At 36.4% G+C, this 18,582-nt stretch overlaps 1 protein-coding gene across 11 annotated transcripts in view; it reads right to left on the bottom strand.

Annotated features, from left to right (window-relative positions):
* The window catches only part of LOC123536817 (tetratricopeptide repeat protein 17-like), a 120,637-nt gene that overhangs the window by 15,845 nt on the left and 86,210 nt on the right, over positions 1-18,582 (bottom strand). For 6 of the 11 annotated variants that reach the window (XM_053528201.1, XM_053528202.1, XM_053528208.1 and 3 more), the window contains 4 exons: positions 10,982-11,041; positions 8,048-8,128; positions 6,303-6,430; positions 3,684-3,707 (listed from right to left, as the gene is read on the bottom strand). In XM_053528201.1, coding sequence (XP_053384176.1) covers positions 3,684-3,707; positions 6,303-6,430; positions 8,048-8,128; positions 10,982-11,041 — 293 coding nt within the window. The remainder of the gene's footprint in view (positions 1-3,683; positions 3,708-6,302; positions 6,431-8,047; positions 8,129-10,981; positions 11,042-18,582) is intronic. The other 5 variants (XM_053528206.1, XM_053528209.1, XM_053528211.1 and 2 more) reach the window with 2 other exon arrangements.

Below are 18,582 nucleotides of genomic sequence, written 5' to 3'. Positions count from 1 at the left end.
GGAGGAAAATTATAAGCGCTTTAATCACTTAAATCCGTTTTCTATACAAATCAATGCAGACAACGTAACTTACTACAATATTCATGTGATTTCATTGATAAAATGCCGTTTTAAGTACGAGGGAGTAAACCAGACTAGCCAAAAGTAGGTCATTTTGTGAAACATGTTTTAATCGACAAGAAAAGACATGGTAAAATCCTTCTTTGTTTACACAAGAGGGCCATGATGGCCCTGTATCGCTCACCTGAGCTGATCATTTCAAACCAATCTCAATAGAAGCTGCTAAGGTGTATTCATTTAGATAAAAAATAAAGGGAGGTAATTTGTCATAAATTCAGTCAATATGTATCTTCACTGATTGTCCAAGTCCATCTGTTGACATAAATGAAATTTCAGATCAGTAACTTCATTAGTTACGGAGATATACCCATTTTAATTTGAAATAAAGGGAGGTAATTTGATTTAAAATCAGTCCATAGTTATCTACCCTGATTGTCTCAGTCCAACTAATGACAATAATGAAATTTCAAATAAGTCCTGTAAGGGCTTACTGATATAAATCCATTTTGATTACAATCAGGGGAGGTAATCAGATATAAAATAACTCTGGAACCTACAATCTGACAGATTTATCATAGAATCCAAGATTTATTGTTGTTGAAGATATTTTGGAAGTTTGTATCAAATCAAACCATAAATGAAGTCTCTATATGGCTGCAAAAGCCAAAATAGCAAATTTGGACCTTTAAGGGGCCATAACTCTGGAACCCATGGTGGAATCTGGCCAGTTCAAGAAAGGAACCAATATCTTGTGGTGATACAAGTTGTGTGCAAGTTTGGTTAAAATCATATCATAAATGAAGCTGCTATTGTGCAGACAAGGTCAAAATAGCTAATTTTGGCCCTTTCAGGGACCATAACTCTGGAACCCATTATAGGATCTGGCCATTTCAAGAAAGGAACCAAGATCTTATGGTGACAGAAGGTTTTTGCAAGTTTGAGTAAATTCAAATCATAAATGAAGCTGCTATTGTCAGACAAGGTCAAAATAGCTAATTCTGGCCCTTTCAGGGGCCATCACTCTCGAACCCATAAAGGAATCTGACAATACAAGAAAGAAACCAAGATCTTATGGTGATACAAGTTGTGTGCAAGTTTGGTTAAAATAAAATCATAAATGAAGCTGCTATAGTGCAGACAAGGTCAAAATAGCTAATTCTGGCCCTTTCAGGGGCCATAACTCTGGAACCTATAACGAAATTTGGCCAGTTCAAGAAACAAGAGGGCCAAAATGGCCCTATATCGCTCACCTGTTATCATTGCACTTAAGGACAAGAACGATTACATCAGAGGAGGATAGGAGCAAAATTTTGACTAATGAATCCCAAAGGACAGGAACAACAAAGGGAAGAATTTAACCAAAAAGAAAAAAAAAATTCTTACAAGGTACAGATATGTCAAAACACACCTAAAAATTGGAGGTACCATCCATGTTGTACCACAGAAAAGTGGTCTCTGTTTTTCCCTATGGCCAATAATAAAAAGTTACTAAATAAGCTATTTATAGTAACATAGAAGGGAAGTAATTGAAAAATATTATTGTTAGTCAACAAAAGAAGGATCTGCCAAATAAAAACAAGAGCACTGCAATCGACGCAAATGCAGAGCAGTATACACACAAAACAAAGTCATATGACCTTTGACCCCTAAGTGTGACCTTGACCTTGAAGTGAGCTATCCGAAATATGCGCTCTGCATGTCGTTTCGATGAGGTGAACATTTGTGCCAGGTTTCTTTGAAATCCTTCAAGGGGTTCAAGAGTTACAGAGCGGAAGGGAAATTGCTAACCAACAGACAGACAGACAGACGGACACCGAGGCGATAACATAATATGTCCCTTCGGGCGTATAAAAAGGAATCAAGATCTTATGGTGATACAAGCCGTAACTCTGGAACCCAAAATAGTATCTGGCCGGTTCAAGAAAAGAACCAAGACCTTATAGTGACACAAGTTTTGTTCCAGTTTGATTAAATTCAAATCATAAATGAAGCTGCTATTGTGCAGACGAGGTCAAAATAGCTAATTCTGGCCCTATCAGGGGCCATAACTCTGGAACCCATACTGGAATCTGGCCATTTCAAGAAATAAGCAAGATCTTGTGGTGATACAAGTTGTGTGCAAGTTTGGTTAAAACCAAATCATAAATGAAGCTGCTATTGTGCAGACAAGGTCAAAAAAGCTAATTTTGGCCCTTTCAGGGGCCATAACTCTAGAACCCGTTAAGGGATCTGGTTGGTTCAAGATAGGAACCAAGATCTTGTGGTGACACAAGTTTTGTGTAAGTTTGATTAAAATGGAATCATAAATGAAGCTGCTATTGTGCAGACAAGGTCAAAAAAGCTAATTTTGGTCCTTTCAGGGGCCATAACTCTGGAACCCATTATGGGATCTGGTCGGTTCAATAAAGGAATAGAGATCTTGTAGTGACACAAGTTTTCTGCAAGTTTAATTAAATTCGAATCATAAATAAAGCTTCTATTGTGCGGACAAGGTCAAAATAGCTAATTTTGACCCTTTCAGGGCCCATAACTCTGGAACCCATGATGGAATCTAACCAGTTCAAGAAAGGAACAAAGATCTTATGGTGATACAAGTTGTGTGCAAGTTTGGTAAAAATCAAATCATAAATGAAGCTGCTGTTGTGCAGACTTGGTCAAAATAGCTAATTTTGGCACTTAAGGGGCCATAACTCTGGAACCCATCATGGGATCTGGACAGTCCAAGAAAGGAACCAAGATCTTATGGTTATACAAGTTGTGTGCAAGTTTGGTTAAAATAAAATCATAAATGAAACCACTATCGTGCAGACAAGAAATTGTTGACGCACAAAAATAGCAAATTCTGGCCCTTTAAGGGGCAATAACTCTAGAACCCATGATGGGATCTGGCCAGTTTTCGAAAGGAACTGAGATATCATGCCAATACACATTTTGTACAAGTTTGATCAAAATTGCTTGCAAAATGTTGTCCCTATCTTGTTCACAAGAAATTGTCGACGGACGATGGACGGACGGACGACGGACGAAGGGCGATCACAAAAGCTCACCCTGTCACTAAAAAAACCAAGATCTTATGGTGATACAAGTTGTGTGCAAGTTTGGTAAAAATAAAATCATAAATAAAGATGCTACTGTGCAGACAAGGTCAAAATAGCTAATTTTGGCCCTTTCAGGGGCCATAACTCTGGAACCCATAACGGGATCTGGCCAGTTTAAGAAAGGAACCGAGATCTTATGGTGATACAAGTTACAATCATAAATGAAACCACTATCGTGCAGACAAGAAATTGTTGATCGACGCATGCACAGACGACGGACGACGGACGAAGGGTGATCATAAAAGCTCACCTTGTCACTATGTGACAGGTGAGCTAATAAAAGAAAATCTTAAAAGTGAAAGTGTTAAAATTATTATTATATTTAGAGTGTAACTACATGTATTTGCCGGAAGAATGAATCAGTAACCTCTCCCTTGTCTTCAGCAGCACAGCAAATAACTGAGTATAATGTAATGGTTCAACATGCTAAATGTACACTTGCCTGTATCAGTATCAATATATGACACCAAGAATAGTAAATTATTGAGCATAAGTTAATGTTTAGCATGCTAAATGTACACTTACGTGTATCAATATCGGTATGTGACACTACAATGAATTAATTATAACATGCTTACACACAGCTGACTTCACAATAACAGGGGTGTGGAAATCCCAATATTTTTCACTTGTACACAGACAAGTGAGATGCCCGCACTCAAAATTCACTCGTCCGGATTTTCAACATAAAACCTGCACTAAACTGCCAATAATTCATTATTTCAGGCAACTGTTATTATGACCTACAGGTAGAAACAAAAGCAAACAAGTGTATTACTGTAACTATGACAAACAAGAGGACCATGATGGTCCTGAATCGCTCACCTCTTCCCACATGACCCAGTTTTGAGTATGTCATCATTATTTGACATAGTGACCTAGTTGTTTAGCTCATGTGACCCAGTTTTGAACTTGACCTAGATATTATCAAGATAAAAATTCTGACCAATTTTCATGAAGATCCATTGAAAAATATGGTCTCTACAGAGGTCACAAGGTTTTTCTATTATTTGACCTATTGACCTAGTTTTCGAAGGTACGTGACCCTGTTTTGAACTTTACATAGATATCATCAAGGTGAACATTCTCACTAATTTTCATGAAGATCTCATGAAAAATATGGCCTCTAGAGAGGTCACAAGGTTTTTCTATTTTTATACCTACTGGCCTAGTTTTTGACCGCAATGACCCAGTTTCGAAACTGACCTAGATATCATCAAGATGAACATTCAGATCAATTTTCATGAAGATCCATTGAAAAATATGGCCTCTAGAGAGGTCAAAAGATTTTAATAATTTTAGACCGCAGTTGACCCAGTTTCAAACTTGACCTAGATATCATCAAGATGAACATTCAGACCAACTTTCATACAGATCCCATGAAAAGTATGGCCTCACATGGTTTTTTTTATTATTTGACCTACTGACCTAGTTTTTTAAGGCACGTGACCCAGTTTCAAACTTGACCTAGATATCATCAAGGTGAACATTCTGACCAATTTTAATGGAGATCCATTCACAAGTATCAATTTATACCTAAAAATGTATGCTTGTCCGCAGACAAACAGAATGCAAAAATGCACTTGTCAGCTGGCAAAAAGTTTCGAGTCGGACAAGTCAGACATAGGATTTCCACACCCCTGATTAGCTCTCAAATTATATCAAATTCTAGTTACAACTAAACTATCATAGAAAATGATTCTCTGCCTTTAAAATGGATATGATGTTTATGAGAAATAGTTTGTGAGAAATTCTGTCATTCCACTGGAGCAAAGGTTTGTTGAAAATGGTTCTGGAGCCAATGTCTGATAAAACTGATTCTAAATGCTGGATAAAAGGTTTGTGAAAAATGATTCTAAGCCATTTTAAGTGCTGGACAGAAGAATATTGAAAAAAGTTTTTAAGTCATTTCGTTGGACAAAAGTTTACAGAAAAACTAATACATTTCACTGAATCCAAAGTTTGTGGAAAATGATTTAAGCCATTCCAATGGACAAAAGATTTGTGGAAAATGATTCTAAGCCATTCCACTGGACAAAAGATTTCATGAAAATGATTCCAAGCCATTTCACTGGACAAAAGGTTTGTGGAAAATGATTCTAAGCTATTCCACTTCGCATAAAGTTTGACTAAAATGAGTCTATGCTGTTTCACTGGATGAAATGTTTGTCAAAAATTATTCTAAGCCATTTCACTGGGCAAATTATTAGCAAAAAAGGATTCCAAGTTATTTTGCTGGAGTAAAAGATATGCATAAAAATGATTCTAAGCCATTTCACTGGACAACAGGTTTGTGGAACATGATTCTAAGCCATTTCATTGGACAAAAGGTTTGTTGAAAATGATTCTAAGCCATTCCGCTGGACCAGAGGTTCATGGGAAATGATTTATGGAGCAAAGATTTTTGAGAAATTATTCTTAGCTATCTAACTGAAGCCAAGATTTGTGGAAAATTATTCTAAGCCATTTCTATAAAACCAAGATTTATAGACAAATATTTTAATTCATTTCACTTGAGCTAAGGTTTGTGGAAATGATTCTATGCCATGTCATTTGAGCCAAGATTTATGCAAAATGATTCTATGCCATTTCATTTGAGCTAAAGTTATGGAAAATGATTCTATGCAAAGATTCAAAGCCATGTCACTGGAGCCAAGATTTATGTGAAACGATTCTATGCAAATTCAGCTCAGCAAAGATTCATGGAAAATGATTTTTAGCCATCTCAATGGAACCAAGATTCATGGAAATCTAGTCTAAGCCATTCCATTGCAGCAAAGATTGAAATGATTTAAAGCCATTTAACTGGATCCTAAGTTATGATATTTTGGTATTTGAAGTGGATTTCTTAACCTTCTGTTTCCATGTTTTCTTCTAAACATTTTAACTACATTTGTTCATTGCGTGAAATGGGTGAAAAGATTCAAAGCCTATTATATGCCAAGCAGTTATGCTACAAATCAGTTTCTCACACTAGTCTGTAGATTGGGTAACGCTCACAGTTTTTCTTTTCACTAGTTTTAGCAAAGCAAGTGCTGATTCTCAATAAAACAAATAAGTGTGCGGTCTATCTAATTCCAAAAATAAAAGTTATGACATATTACAGGATCTACAGTACAAAGAATTTCCTTGCGCTCTACTAACCTGAACTTTGACCTTAGAACAATCCTCGCCTTCGGGACAGTGTCCATTCTCATCCATATTCTTCTCTGTTGCCTGTTCCTCGCTGTCTTTGTCTTCATTCTCATCCTCATCATCATCAAGAGAGTCAACTGCAATATCAACAATCTGACCTAATTTTCTACCTGGTTCTTTAATAACCAAAGTTTTGCTTTGATGTAAATTTCATGGTTGTTTCAGTTATACTGAAGTATGGCAGTATGTTGACACAAAAGTGTGCTGGATTTTTGATCCCGTGTCTTGGAGGAGAACAATTATCTACAAGATACGGACAACTTCCTCACTCAGAACAACTGACTTAAGACGTATTAAAATGCTCTTCAAACTCTTGACCTCAGAGTTAATATTAACAAATGCTCTTCCTATTGGTTAGCCATGACAGGCTAGTCTAATCAGAACAGATCTGAACAACAGTTTTAGTTGCTTGATGTTAATCCTGAGACATGGAGAATATTGTTGGCAACTATTTTATAAAGACAGTGGAGTTGTCCTGTGTGGAAAATGATTATTATTTGCTTAATGAAAAAAAACTGACAGTTTAATATTCGATAACACTAATACCTGTAGATCAATGACTTCCATTGAACAACTGAAATGATGTCATTATTTAATCTGGTTGGCATTAATTTTCATGGGTTTAGCAAAAACAGTTGTTTTGTGGGGACATGAATCTGATCCACATGTTTTACCTTGACTTTAAAGGCATATGCTAGAATTCCCTGTATATGAGATGGGCGAAAATTTTCCCAATAACAGAATTTCTTCAAACTTTGGATATTGAAGGACAATCATCTAAGAAACAAAAAAATGCAATAAAAATCATAGGTCACCGGATTCGAAAAAGAGTTATCTGCCCTTGAAAACGTCATTTTTGGGGGAAATGCCGTTTTCAAGGGCAGATAACTCTTTTTCGAATCTGGTGACCTATGATTTTTATTGCATTTTTTTGTTTCTTAGATGATTGTCCTTCAATATCCAAAGTTTGAAGAAATTCTGTTATTGGGAAAATTTTCGCAACAAATTCTAGCATAAGTCCTTAAACACACATGACTGAAAGTTGGTTTCTGCAGCTATCTCATTATGGTAAGCATTTGTGCCAAGTTATTTGAACATCTCTAAAGGGAGTAAAAAGATACAGTGCCAATATGAAACACTGCCCATTAGATCTCAATGTGAAACCTTTACAAGACATTAATGACAAACGCATTCTAAACTTGGTCTCATTATGGCAAAAATTTGTACCAAATTAGCACAGCTTCTATTTGGCCTTTGATCTCACAGTAAAACCCTGAATTTCAACCAGCATGACTGAAATTTGTATTCTGCAATCATCTCATCATTATGGTAAACATTTTGGCAAGTTTTCATACAAGGGGATTAAAAAGAGCAGACATGGTTTTTGTGATAGCCCGACGGAGGTATGCCTCTATAAATTGGTTCTTACGTAGCTACCCTTTTCTCTCTTCCATTCCTTAAGTCAAGTGAAAGAACGGTTAGCCTCCTAGAAGTAAATGAAAGAAAAGATATACTGTCTTCCTAGCAACAAAGCACATATTTGTAAGCACAGGACAGATGGACAGAAAACAGAACCAAAAGCTATATCTACCTACCCCCTCCCCCCTCTCCATACACTCCTCAACCTCCCCACTCTCAAATTTTTGGAAGACAATGTTTAAAAGCCATCTGGAAACAACAGTCACGAAACTTACATAATATCCCGTCAGCTGTCATATGTGATGTCTGTTCAATAGGTCCCTTAGGGTGCTGACAGGAATTGCTTGGGGGTGGAGCTTTAAAAACAGAAAATCAAGTTCAAATTAAACAATGCTTACACCTATGAAATACTATCAAACTAACAAACATTTGGTATAAACAAAGTAACACAAAATTAAACATAAGCCCGCTGAGGAGTTGTTAAAAACTTAAAGAGAACACTGACTTGAAACCTATACCGTCAAACTTCGTTAACTCGAACTCAAGATAATTCGTACACCACCCTTCTCTCGAACTCGTCCTCAGATCCCGGAAAAATCCCTGTATAATGAATTTTGTTTGGTAACTCAAACAACTGATCACTTGAACATATTTTGCTGGTCTCGTAGAGTTTGAGTTAACGAAATTCAACTGTAGTTATACAATGTAATTTTTGTGTTACTTTTATTTTGTTATTTTGTACTGTAAATTAGGTAATTTTCACCTAGGTCTGATTTAGCGATTTAATGTTCAGCTGCCTCATACATGGTGTTAAGTATTTATGAAACATGTTTGTGTTTTTTGACAGAAATGATGCAGATTAATATTCACAAATATTCTGAATTCTATGTGGCATTATTCACAAATATCAGCAAATATAAAACCAACATGAAAATTGGCCAATCTATGGTATTCATCAGACTATATATCTGTGTGGTTGAGAATTCAGGTGCCATAGCTGCATAATTGTAACATACAGTTGAAACTCTGTATTTCAAATTCCAAGTGATAGAGTGTTTTACTTCAAGAAAACCGAAATTCGACTTTGAATAATATTTTGTGCACATGTTTTCATGACGGGACTTGAAAATGTCTTCGAGATAACTGGAATTTTGAGATAAGTGAGTTTGAGATAAAAAGTTTCAAATGTACATAGATATAATGCTATTTATTATTCATTTCTGTTGTAAATGCACAAGGCCAAGTTTACTAAAAAGATAGTGATTTCACACATGTACGACAATACCAGTATACTAAATGTGGTACAATTTTATTTCAATATAATCTAAGGTGTCAATATTCAGTTTATAACATCAATTTATGTGTTGGGAATAACTCCATTGACTTTTATCAGACAATTTTTAACAGATGCTTGTCATTATGTATAGAAACTTATTACGCATATAAGTATGGGTACACATCTAAGTATGAAATCATAACTTTTCTATTTGCGAAAATAAAATCTGTGTGAATAATACCGAATCTACAGTATCACAGGTATACTAAGTATAAAACAATTTCTGCTTCAAGAAACAAGTTCAGAAATTTCTGCTCTTAAAAATTATGTACAACCCATATACTTGTACAGTGAATTATAAGCATCAGAAAAAAAATGCTATCAATACTATTTCATTCCACTTTTAATTTTATTTGTAAAAATTCTCAAAAAAAACCCCAGTCTTTACGAGTTTTATAAGAAATCTTTATTAGAAAACAGTTTAACACTACATAAACACTTTAAAAAATGATAAATGGACAGGGTGTTTGCATTTTAAAATTCCTAAAAACTACATTTTTTAAATCACATTTCCAGGTATGTCAAGTCTGATTTTCATGTAAACTAGTCTGCTAACAGCAAGTTTGTAAAAGAGTGCTTAATTGAGACATTCTATTACATTTGCATACTATATAAACATTGAATCAAACACAAACATCTGCTATTTCAAGCTGAAGATAACCCTAAGTCTAATGTCACAAAATAAGTTAATTGACTGCCAAAAAAAGCAAGATTACCTAAATCTAATGTTTACATAACAAGCCGTTCTTTGGGGTTTTTTTTGTGACAGCCTGAAATGGCGTATTCAGGTCATACGTATTTTTCTATTTGCAAAAAGTTAATGCAAAATATTACAATACTATCAATACTTGCAAATACATAATACCTTCGCATAACTATACTATTTAATAATCATTTTAGAAAAGTGTTAAACAATGTCAAGTTATCAAAAATGATAAAAGCAAAAGTCTGAAGCCATATATATATGAATTGTGACATTAACTATTATCCTCTTTCAAAGACACCCATGTGAAATATTTCAAGAGCATTAGGAAAAAGAAAATAACTGTTTAATTCTCATCCACTTACCACACCTGCCTTAAACAGTCTGTCCCAAAATACAACTATATAGAGAACATCAAGTCACCGTCTTTTGAGAAAGGGTTCTCAGACGAGGCTAGATATTGTCCGGAAGGAGCGAGGCTTGCTGAGCTCCTTCCGGACCATATCTAGCTGCGTCTGAGAAATCCCTTTCTCTAAAGACAGTAACCTGTTATTCTATTTATCAGGCCATTATTTACAACTTCTTATTTTTTGTTAATTAGAAGTGCAAATTACTGAATATAAAGTAACCGATTCATACATCACAGGTAAAGTAGGCGGGGCTCTTGCAATCTGATGTCCTTTGACTATATCATAGGTTTACACAGTGTAAAGTGTTCTCAGGTCACTTTTCTCAGACAGGCTTTATCAGGCAGTTGTTATAGCAGTGGCATGATAAAAATCATAAAGTATTTTGGTTGTATATCCAAAATTTTAAGTCTGGATACTGGTACACTTGAAAAGTTGTTTAAAACTCAAGCTTAAAGCATATACTTGAAAAATAGCACCCACACTGGAAAGATAGTTTCTCTGGCCTGTAAATCAACAGCTAGAAAGCTATTAATATACATCTTACAGTCAAAAAAAAGTAAAATCAATTTTATTCTGTTTGAGAGAGAACAAAAAAGAATACTAGCAAAAATTACAAAAATCTATTAAGTACATGGCAAAGTAATATAAAATAAAATTATCATGCAAAAACTAAAGTCAGTGCAGAAATTAGTGAAATCGAACATAATGTATGTTAGCAGTGCAACTACAGACATGTTATAAGATTATTACTGGTTCATACCACATTTGGAGCATCTGTTACAGCAACTATTACATTGTCCACACGTGCCATGCGAGTGACCTGTTCAAATGTACATTGCAAAAATATCCATTATTACAGAGGCTGAGGTTCTAATACATGAACATGTACGTGCAGAAAATCCATAAGCCTCTGCTAAAAGTCATCCAAATATTTCTTCCAAAGTGTCTTGCTTTTATATAAATGTATAATGCTTTGAACTTCAAAAATAAATTCTACAAGTGTTATGAATCCAGTTAAAAAAACTTCGTTCTAAATTTTGACATCTCTGACAACTGGGGTCAGAATTAACTTTAAGGAGAAAAATAGCTTATATATATACAATAAGCATTGTTAAATAATATGGGCCATTGTTTACTTAGAGTTCAATACTGGTCCCTGTGTCTCAGACATTTAAATTATTGAAATTTGAAATGTATGGTAAGAGTTCTCCACGTACATGTACCGTTTACAAGTATGACATCTCAACTTTCTTTGATATAAATATTTATTTGTTAATGTAATATGAAGTTGGCACACAGGCAATGCATTTGCATATTAGACTTAAAGCGGGACTCATGCTTGATTTTAGGTTAAAGAATAATAAAAGAAACTATTACATTATTAACGGCATTCAGGTTAAACAATAGCAAATTTAATATTTAAGGTGCCAAGGTGTTTTCATGTTGAATAAAGTTGTATATTTTACCATTAGTCCATTACTCTTAATAAACAAGACAAGAATTTCTAACATAAACTTTAAAGACAAAAATTATGATAAAATTAAAATGGTCTACTTTTTGGATTTGTAGAAAGTACTTTCTTTTTTCCTTTTTAAAGTGCCATTCAAACTGAACTAAGGAATACGTGCCATATATAAATCCCATAACCTGCAGGGGGTCCAAGGCTTTTTAATAAATGCCCAAACAGTGTTTATATACTGCACATTTCCAGGAAAATATGTCATTTTTTTCGCTGCTTACTATAATCCATTTTAAACACGTTATGGATTTTTTAACAGCATCCTGTACCCTTTGTGAAAAAAAAAAGCTTATTACAGCTATCACTGAAGTTACACAATTCTGTCAGGAAATATCACGTTTTGTCTGAGTCTAAGGAAACATAATTGTGCAACAATAATTCAACTGAACCTAAAAAGTATGTCTCATTTACACTTCTTAATCTTTACCTTGCTCTTGGTAAGTGATTCTGCCTTTAAGACCAGTGCAGATCAAGATCAGCCTGCACATCTGTACAGACTGATCATGGTCTGCACTGTTCGCTATTCAGTCAGTAAATGTTCAGTGAACACTCCTTTAAATAATACTTGGCAGACTGATCATGGTCTGCACAGGTCGCAAAGGCAGAATCATTTGCCGCCAGCAGGCTAAAGGTTAAAGGTGAGGACGTCCTTGGTGGTACAATTTCTTACAATGGATCAAATACAAGTATGTATTACTAACATGACCATTAAAATGTTTGTGCTGGTTTAATAAAGGAGAATCTAAACTTATTTTCATGCAAACAAAAATGATAGTTTCTGTTCATAGCAGTTTCCGCTTGGTGCAAAAAATGGTAAATGTTGTTGGGTAATACATTCTCTAAGAGCATTTCAATATTTATTACTAGTTCATAAAAGGTAAGTTGAAAGTGCAGCTTTTAAATAACTCATTTTTTGCCTTCAATGAAAAGCTGTTTACTGCTGAACTTATGACAAGAAACACAATGGTTTCATATCATTAATACTTTCTCAAAAAAAAAAATATATGGTTGACCATAATGGAGAATAATTGCTTTGGCAGGAGACAGAAATCATGATCCAAAAACTGAGACTAGCAACCAGTCTCAGAAACTGCAAAGACATTGGTCAAAAGAATCTGGATTATCTAGAAAGAATAGCCAGGAACCAGAAACTATAGATGACACTGAAGGTGAAAAGTAGATCAAAACAAGGCAGTCAGAAAGACAGCTATATCCCCCGCCACAGTTATGGATAGTTGAGTTTGAGTTGTGACCTTGACCTTAATCTGGCAGGGGTGAACTTTGAATTCTGCACATTGTCTTGATAAGGGGATTATTACAGCCAAGTCATATTAAAATCCTTCAAGAGGTTTAGGAGATACAGAGCAGACATAAAATGGAAGGCTCAAATCTTTGAGTTTGAGTTGTGACCTTGACCTTGAGCTAAAAAGGTTGACTCATGAGTTCAGCACATCGTCTTGATGAGGTGACCACTTGACCCAAGTTGCATGAAAATCCTTCAAGGGGTTTAGGAGATACAGAGCGGACACAAAATGGAAGGCTCAAACATTTGACCTCAAGTTGTGACCTTGACCTTAAGATGACATGGCTGACTCATGAGTTCTGCAAATTGTCTCGATGAGCTGATCAATTGACCCAAGTTTCATGAAAATCCTTCAAGGGGTTTAGGAGATACAGAACGGACACAGAATGGTCATGACGGGAGATTAATAAAGCTTTGTCACAGGAAGTGTAGGTTCTTAACCCTGTAGTGCTTGGATTCATTCTGAAAAAAGTCACACACATAAAACACTTCATTGTGATCATGTGTTTTAAATTTCATTGGAATTCATTAGAAAATATTGAAGTAGATTCAACTATTTTGTTTTTCAAAGGGCAGACAAACTTGACTGCATTACCCTAAGATAACTTCTATACCCCCAACCACACCCACAACCCCTCTAACCCCAACCTCCATCAATACTGTTTGCAAAGTATTAATGTAATGATACATGATGCAGAGGAATAAAACTACCCTGTAATAAAAGTTAAAACTACTTTGCCTTCTTTGCTAAGTGTCACTGTTGTGGGGACTGAATTCTGTATGATACAGAGGTTGAGGCTATCACTGTTGGGAAGACTGAATTCTGTACGATATAGATGTTGTGACTATCACTGCTGAAAGGACTGAATTCTGTATGATACAGAGGTTGTGGCTATCACAGTTGGGAAGACTGAATTCTGTACGATATAGATGTTGTGACTATCACTGCTGAAAGGACTGAATTCTGTATGATACAGAGGTTGTGGCTATCACAGTTGGGAAGACTGAATTCTGTACGATATAGATGTTGTGACTATCACTGCTGAAAGGACTGAATTCTGTATGATACAGAGGTTGTGGCTATCACTGCTGGAAGGACTGAATTCTGTATGATACAGAGGTTGTGACTATCACTGCTGAAAGGACTGAATTCTGTATGATACAGAGGTTGAGGCTATCGCTGTTGGGAAGACTGAATTCTGTACGATATAGATGTTGTGACTATCACTGCTGAAAGGACTGAATTCTGTATGATACAGAGGTTGTGACTATCACTGCTGAAAGGACTGAATTCTGTATGATACAGAGGTTGAGGCTATCGCTGTTGGGAAGACTGAATTCTGTACGATATAGATATTGTGACTATCACTGCTGAAAGGACTGAATTCTGTATGATACAGAGGTGTGGCTATCACTGCTGAAGGACTGAATTCTGTATGATACAGAGGTTGTGGCTATCACTGTTGGAAAGACTGAATTCTGTATGATACAGAGGTTGTGGCTATTGCTGCTGAAAGGACTGAATTCTGTATGATACAGAGGTTGTGGCTATCACTGCTGAAAGGACTGAATTCTGTATGATACAGAGGTTGTGGCTATCACTGTTGGGAAGACTGAATTCTGTATGATACAGAGGTTGAGGCTATCGCTGTTGGGAAGACTGAATTCTGTACGATATAGAGGTTGTGACTATCACTGCTGAAAGGACTGAATTCTGTATGATACAGAGGTTGTGACTATCACTGCTGAAAGGACTGAATTCTGTATGATACAGAGGTTGAGGCTATCGCTGTTGGGAAGACTGAATTCTGTACGATATAGATGTTGTGACTATCACTGCTGAAAGGACTGAATTCTGTATGATACAGAGGTTGTGGCTATCACTGCTGAAAGGACTGAATTCTGTATGATATAGATGTTGTGACTATCACTGCTGGAAGGACTGAATTCTGTATGATACAGAGGTTGTGGCTATCACTGTTGGGAAGACTGAATTCTGTACGATATAGATGTTGCGACTATCACTGCTGGAAGGACTGAATTCTGTATGATATAGATGTTGTGACTATCACTGCTGGAAGGACTGAATTCTGTATGATACAGAGGTTGTGGCTATCACAGTTGGGAAGACTGAATTCTGTATGATACAGAGGTTGTGGCTATCACAGTTGGGAAGACTGAATTCTGTATGATACAGAGGTTGTGGCTATCACAGTTGGGAAGACTGAATTCTGATTGATACAGGTCACAATTAGCTAAATAGTTTTCCCTATATATTCTATATACAACTGTCCTTTTATAATGAGCTACCAAACATAGCTAGACCCATTTCAGAGAACAAATCCTTCCCTCATTTTAAAGAGTTATAATAAAACTGATATAAAATGAAGAGATAAGTAGCGGTCATGTATCTTCTAAGAGAGATTTCTCTGGTCACATTTGCTTACTGTAAACTGACATCAAAATCACACTGCTGTGACCTGGAAGTACTACTCATACTAAAATTGAGCTTCACTTCACCAAATCAACCTGCTCTCCCATTTTTCCTACCAAAATGTCAAAAATACAGCCACAATGAAATTAAAACAGAAACTAGCTTCAATTTAGACCTCTGTTGCCATGCCAAGTGAAAAACAAGAGCTGTCCGTAAGACAGCCAAGCTCGACTATTCGCAATATTGTTACAGAAGCAGGAAATTATTACCCAAAATGTTAAATATCAAAAGAGTTTTAAGTTCGAAAGGGGACATAATTTGACTAAAATACATATCAGAGTTATGGGACTTGATGCTATCAACTAGTTTTATAACCCCAAAGAAACATGTTAAGTTTCAATCCAAAAGGGGGCATAATTTGCTCAAAATACATGTTAACGGTTATGGAACTTGACCCAGTGAGGTTGGTAATTGACCTAGAAAAAGAATAAATAAGTTTCAAAGCTATATGCCTTTTGGTCATAGCTGTATGTACTTGCACGCAAAACTTTAACCAGGATTTTCTAAGTCCAAAAGGGGGCATAATTTGGCCAAAATACATGTCAGAGTTATGGGACTTGACCCAGTGAGGTAGGTAATTCATCTAGGAAAAGAAAAAATAAGTTTCAAATCTATATACCTTTTAGTAATAGCTGTATGTACTTGCATGCAAAACTTTAACCAGAATTTTTTAAGTCCAAAAGGGGGCATAATTTGGCCAAAATACATGTCAGAGTTATGGGACTTGACCCAGTGAGGTAGGTAATTGATCTGGAAAAAGAAAAAATAAGTTTCAAATCTATATGCCTTTTAGTAATAGCTGTATGTACTTGCACGCAAAACTTTAACCAGAATTTTCTAAGTCCAAAAGGGGGCATAATTTAGCCAAAATGAAGGTCAGAGTTATGGGACTTGGTGCCATCAACTAGTTTTATAACCCCGAAGACACATGTGAAGTTTCAATTCAATATCTGCATTAGTTTTGGAGATAGTAACTTGCATGTAAAACTTTAACCAGAATTTTCTAAATCCAAAAGGGGGCATAATTTGCTCAAAATACATGTTAGAGTTATGGAACTTGACCCAGTGAGGTTGGTAATTGACCTAGAAAAAGAATAAATAAGTTTCAAAGCTATATGCCTTTAAATGATAGCTGTATGTACTTGCATGCAAAAACTTAACCAAGGTGTGACGCAGACGCTGACACCGACGCCAGGGTGAGTAGAATAGCTAGACTATTCTTCGAATAGTCGAGCTAATTAGTGTTCAAATACCTGGCAGCCATTACGCTCCTAGACCAGATGGCTCCCACGCTGGTTCCTTTAGTTTAGTTAGGTCTACAGAGGTTGTGGCTATCACTGCAGGGAAGACTGAATTCTGTATGATACAGAGGTTGTGGCTATCACTGCTGGGAGGACTGAATTCTGTATGATACAGAGGTTGTGGCTATCACTGTTGGGAAGACTGAATTCTGATTGATACAGAGGTTGTGGCTATTGCTGCTGGGAAGACTGAATTCTGTATGATACAGAGGTTGAGGCTATCACTGTTGGGAATTCTGTATGATACAGAGGTTGTGGCAATAACTGTTGGGAAGACTGAATTCTGTATGATACAGAGGCTGTGGCTATCACTGTTGGGAAGACTGAATTCTGTATGATACAGAGGTTGAGGCTATCACTGCTGGGAAGACTGAACTCTGTATGATACAGAGGTTGTGGCTATCACTGCTGGGAAGACTGAACTCTGTATGATATAGAGGTTGAGGTTACCACTGCTGGGAAGACTGGATTCTGTATGATACAGAGGTTGAGGCTATCACTGCTGGGAGGACTGAATTCTGTATGATACAGAGGTTGTGGCTATCACTGTTGGGAAGACTGAATTCTGTATGATACAGAGGTTGTGGCTATCACTGCTGGGAAGACTGAATTCTGTATGATCCAGAGGTTTTGGCTATCACTGCTGGGAAGACTGAATTCTAAATGATACAGAGGTTGTGGCTATCACTGTTGGGAAGACTGAATTCTGTATGATACAGAGGTTGCGGCTGTCACTGTTGGAAGGACTGAATTCTGTATGATACAGAGGTTGTGGCAATCACTGTTGGGAAGACTGAATTTGTATCTTATACAGAGGTTGTGGCTATCACTGTTGGGAAGACTGAATTCTGTATGATACAGAGGTTGTGGCTATCACAGTTGGGAAGACTGAATTCTGTATGATACAGAGGTTGAGGCTATCATTGTTGGGAAGACTGAATTCTGTATGATATAGATGTTGTGACTATCACTGCTGGAAGGACTGAATTCTGAATGATATAGATGTTGTGGCTATCACTGCTGGGAAGACTGAATTCTGTATGATCCAGAGGTTTTGGCTATCACTGCTGGGAAGACTGAATTCTAAATGATACAGAGGTTGTGGCTATCACTGTTGGGAAGACTGAATTCTGTATGATACAGAGGTTGTGGCTGTCACTGTTGGAAGGACTGAATTCTGTATGATACAGAGGTTGTGGCAATCACTGTTGGGAAGACTGAATTTGTATCTTATACAGAGGTTGTGGCTATCACTGTTGGGAAGACTGAATTCTGAATGATATAGATGTTGTGGCTATCACTGCTGGGAAGACTGAATTCTGTATGATCCAGAGGTTTTGGCTATCACTGCTGGGAAGACTGAATTCTGTATGATACAGTGGTTGTGGCTATCACTGTTGGGAAGACTGAATTCTGAATGATATAGATGTTGTGGCTATCACTGCTGGGAAGACTGAATTCTGTATGATCCAGAGGTTTTGGCTATCACTGCTGGGAAGACTGAATTCTGTATGATACAGTGGTTGTGGCTATCACTGTTGGGAAGACTGAATTCTGTATGATATAGAGGTTGCAGCTTTCACTGTTGGGAGGACTGAATTCTGTATGATACAAAGGTTGTGGCTATCACTGTTGGGAAGATTGAATTTGTATCTTATACAGAGGCTGTGGCTATCACTGTTGGGGAGACTGAATTCTGTTTGCCACACAGAAGCTATGACTCTGAAGGTCAATCTACAAACAA

Source organism: Mercenaria mercenaria, chromosome 17, assembly GCF_021730395.1.
Source record: "Mercenaria mercenaria strain notata chromosome 17, MADL_Memer_1, whole genome shotgun sequence".
Lineage (NCBI taxonomy): Eukaryota > Metazoa > Mollusca > Bivalvia > Venerida > Veneridae > Mercenaria > Mercenaria mercenaria.
This window is presented reverse-complemented; position numbering and strand designations above follow the sequence as displayed.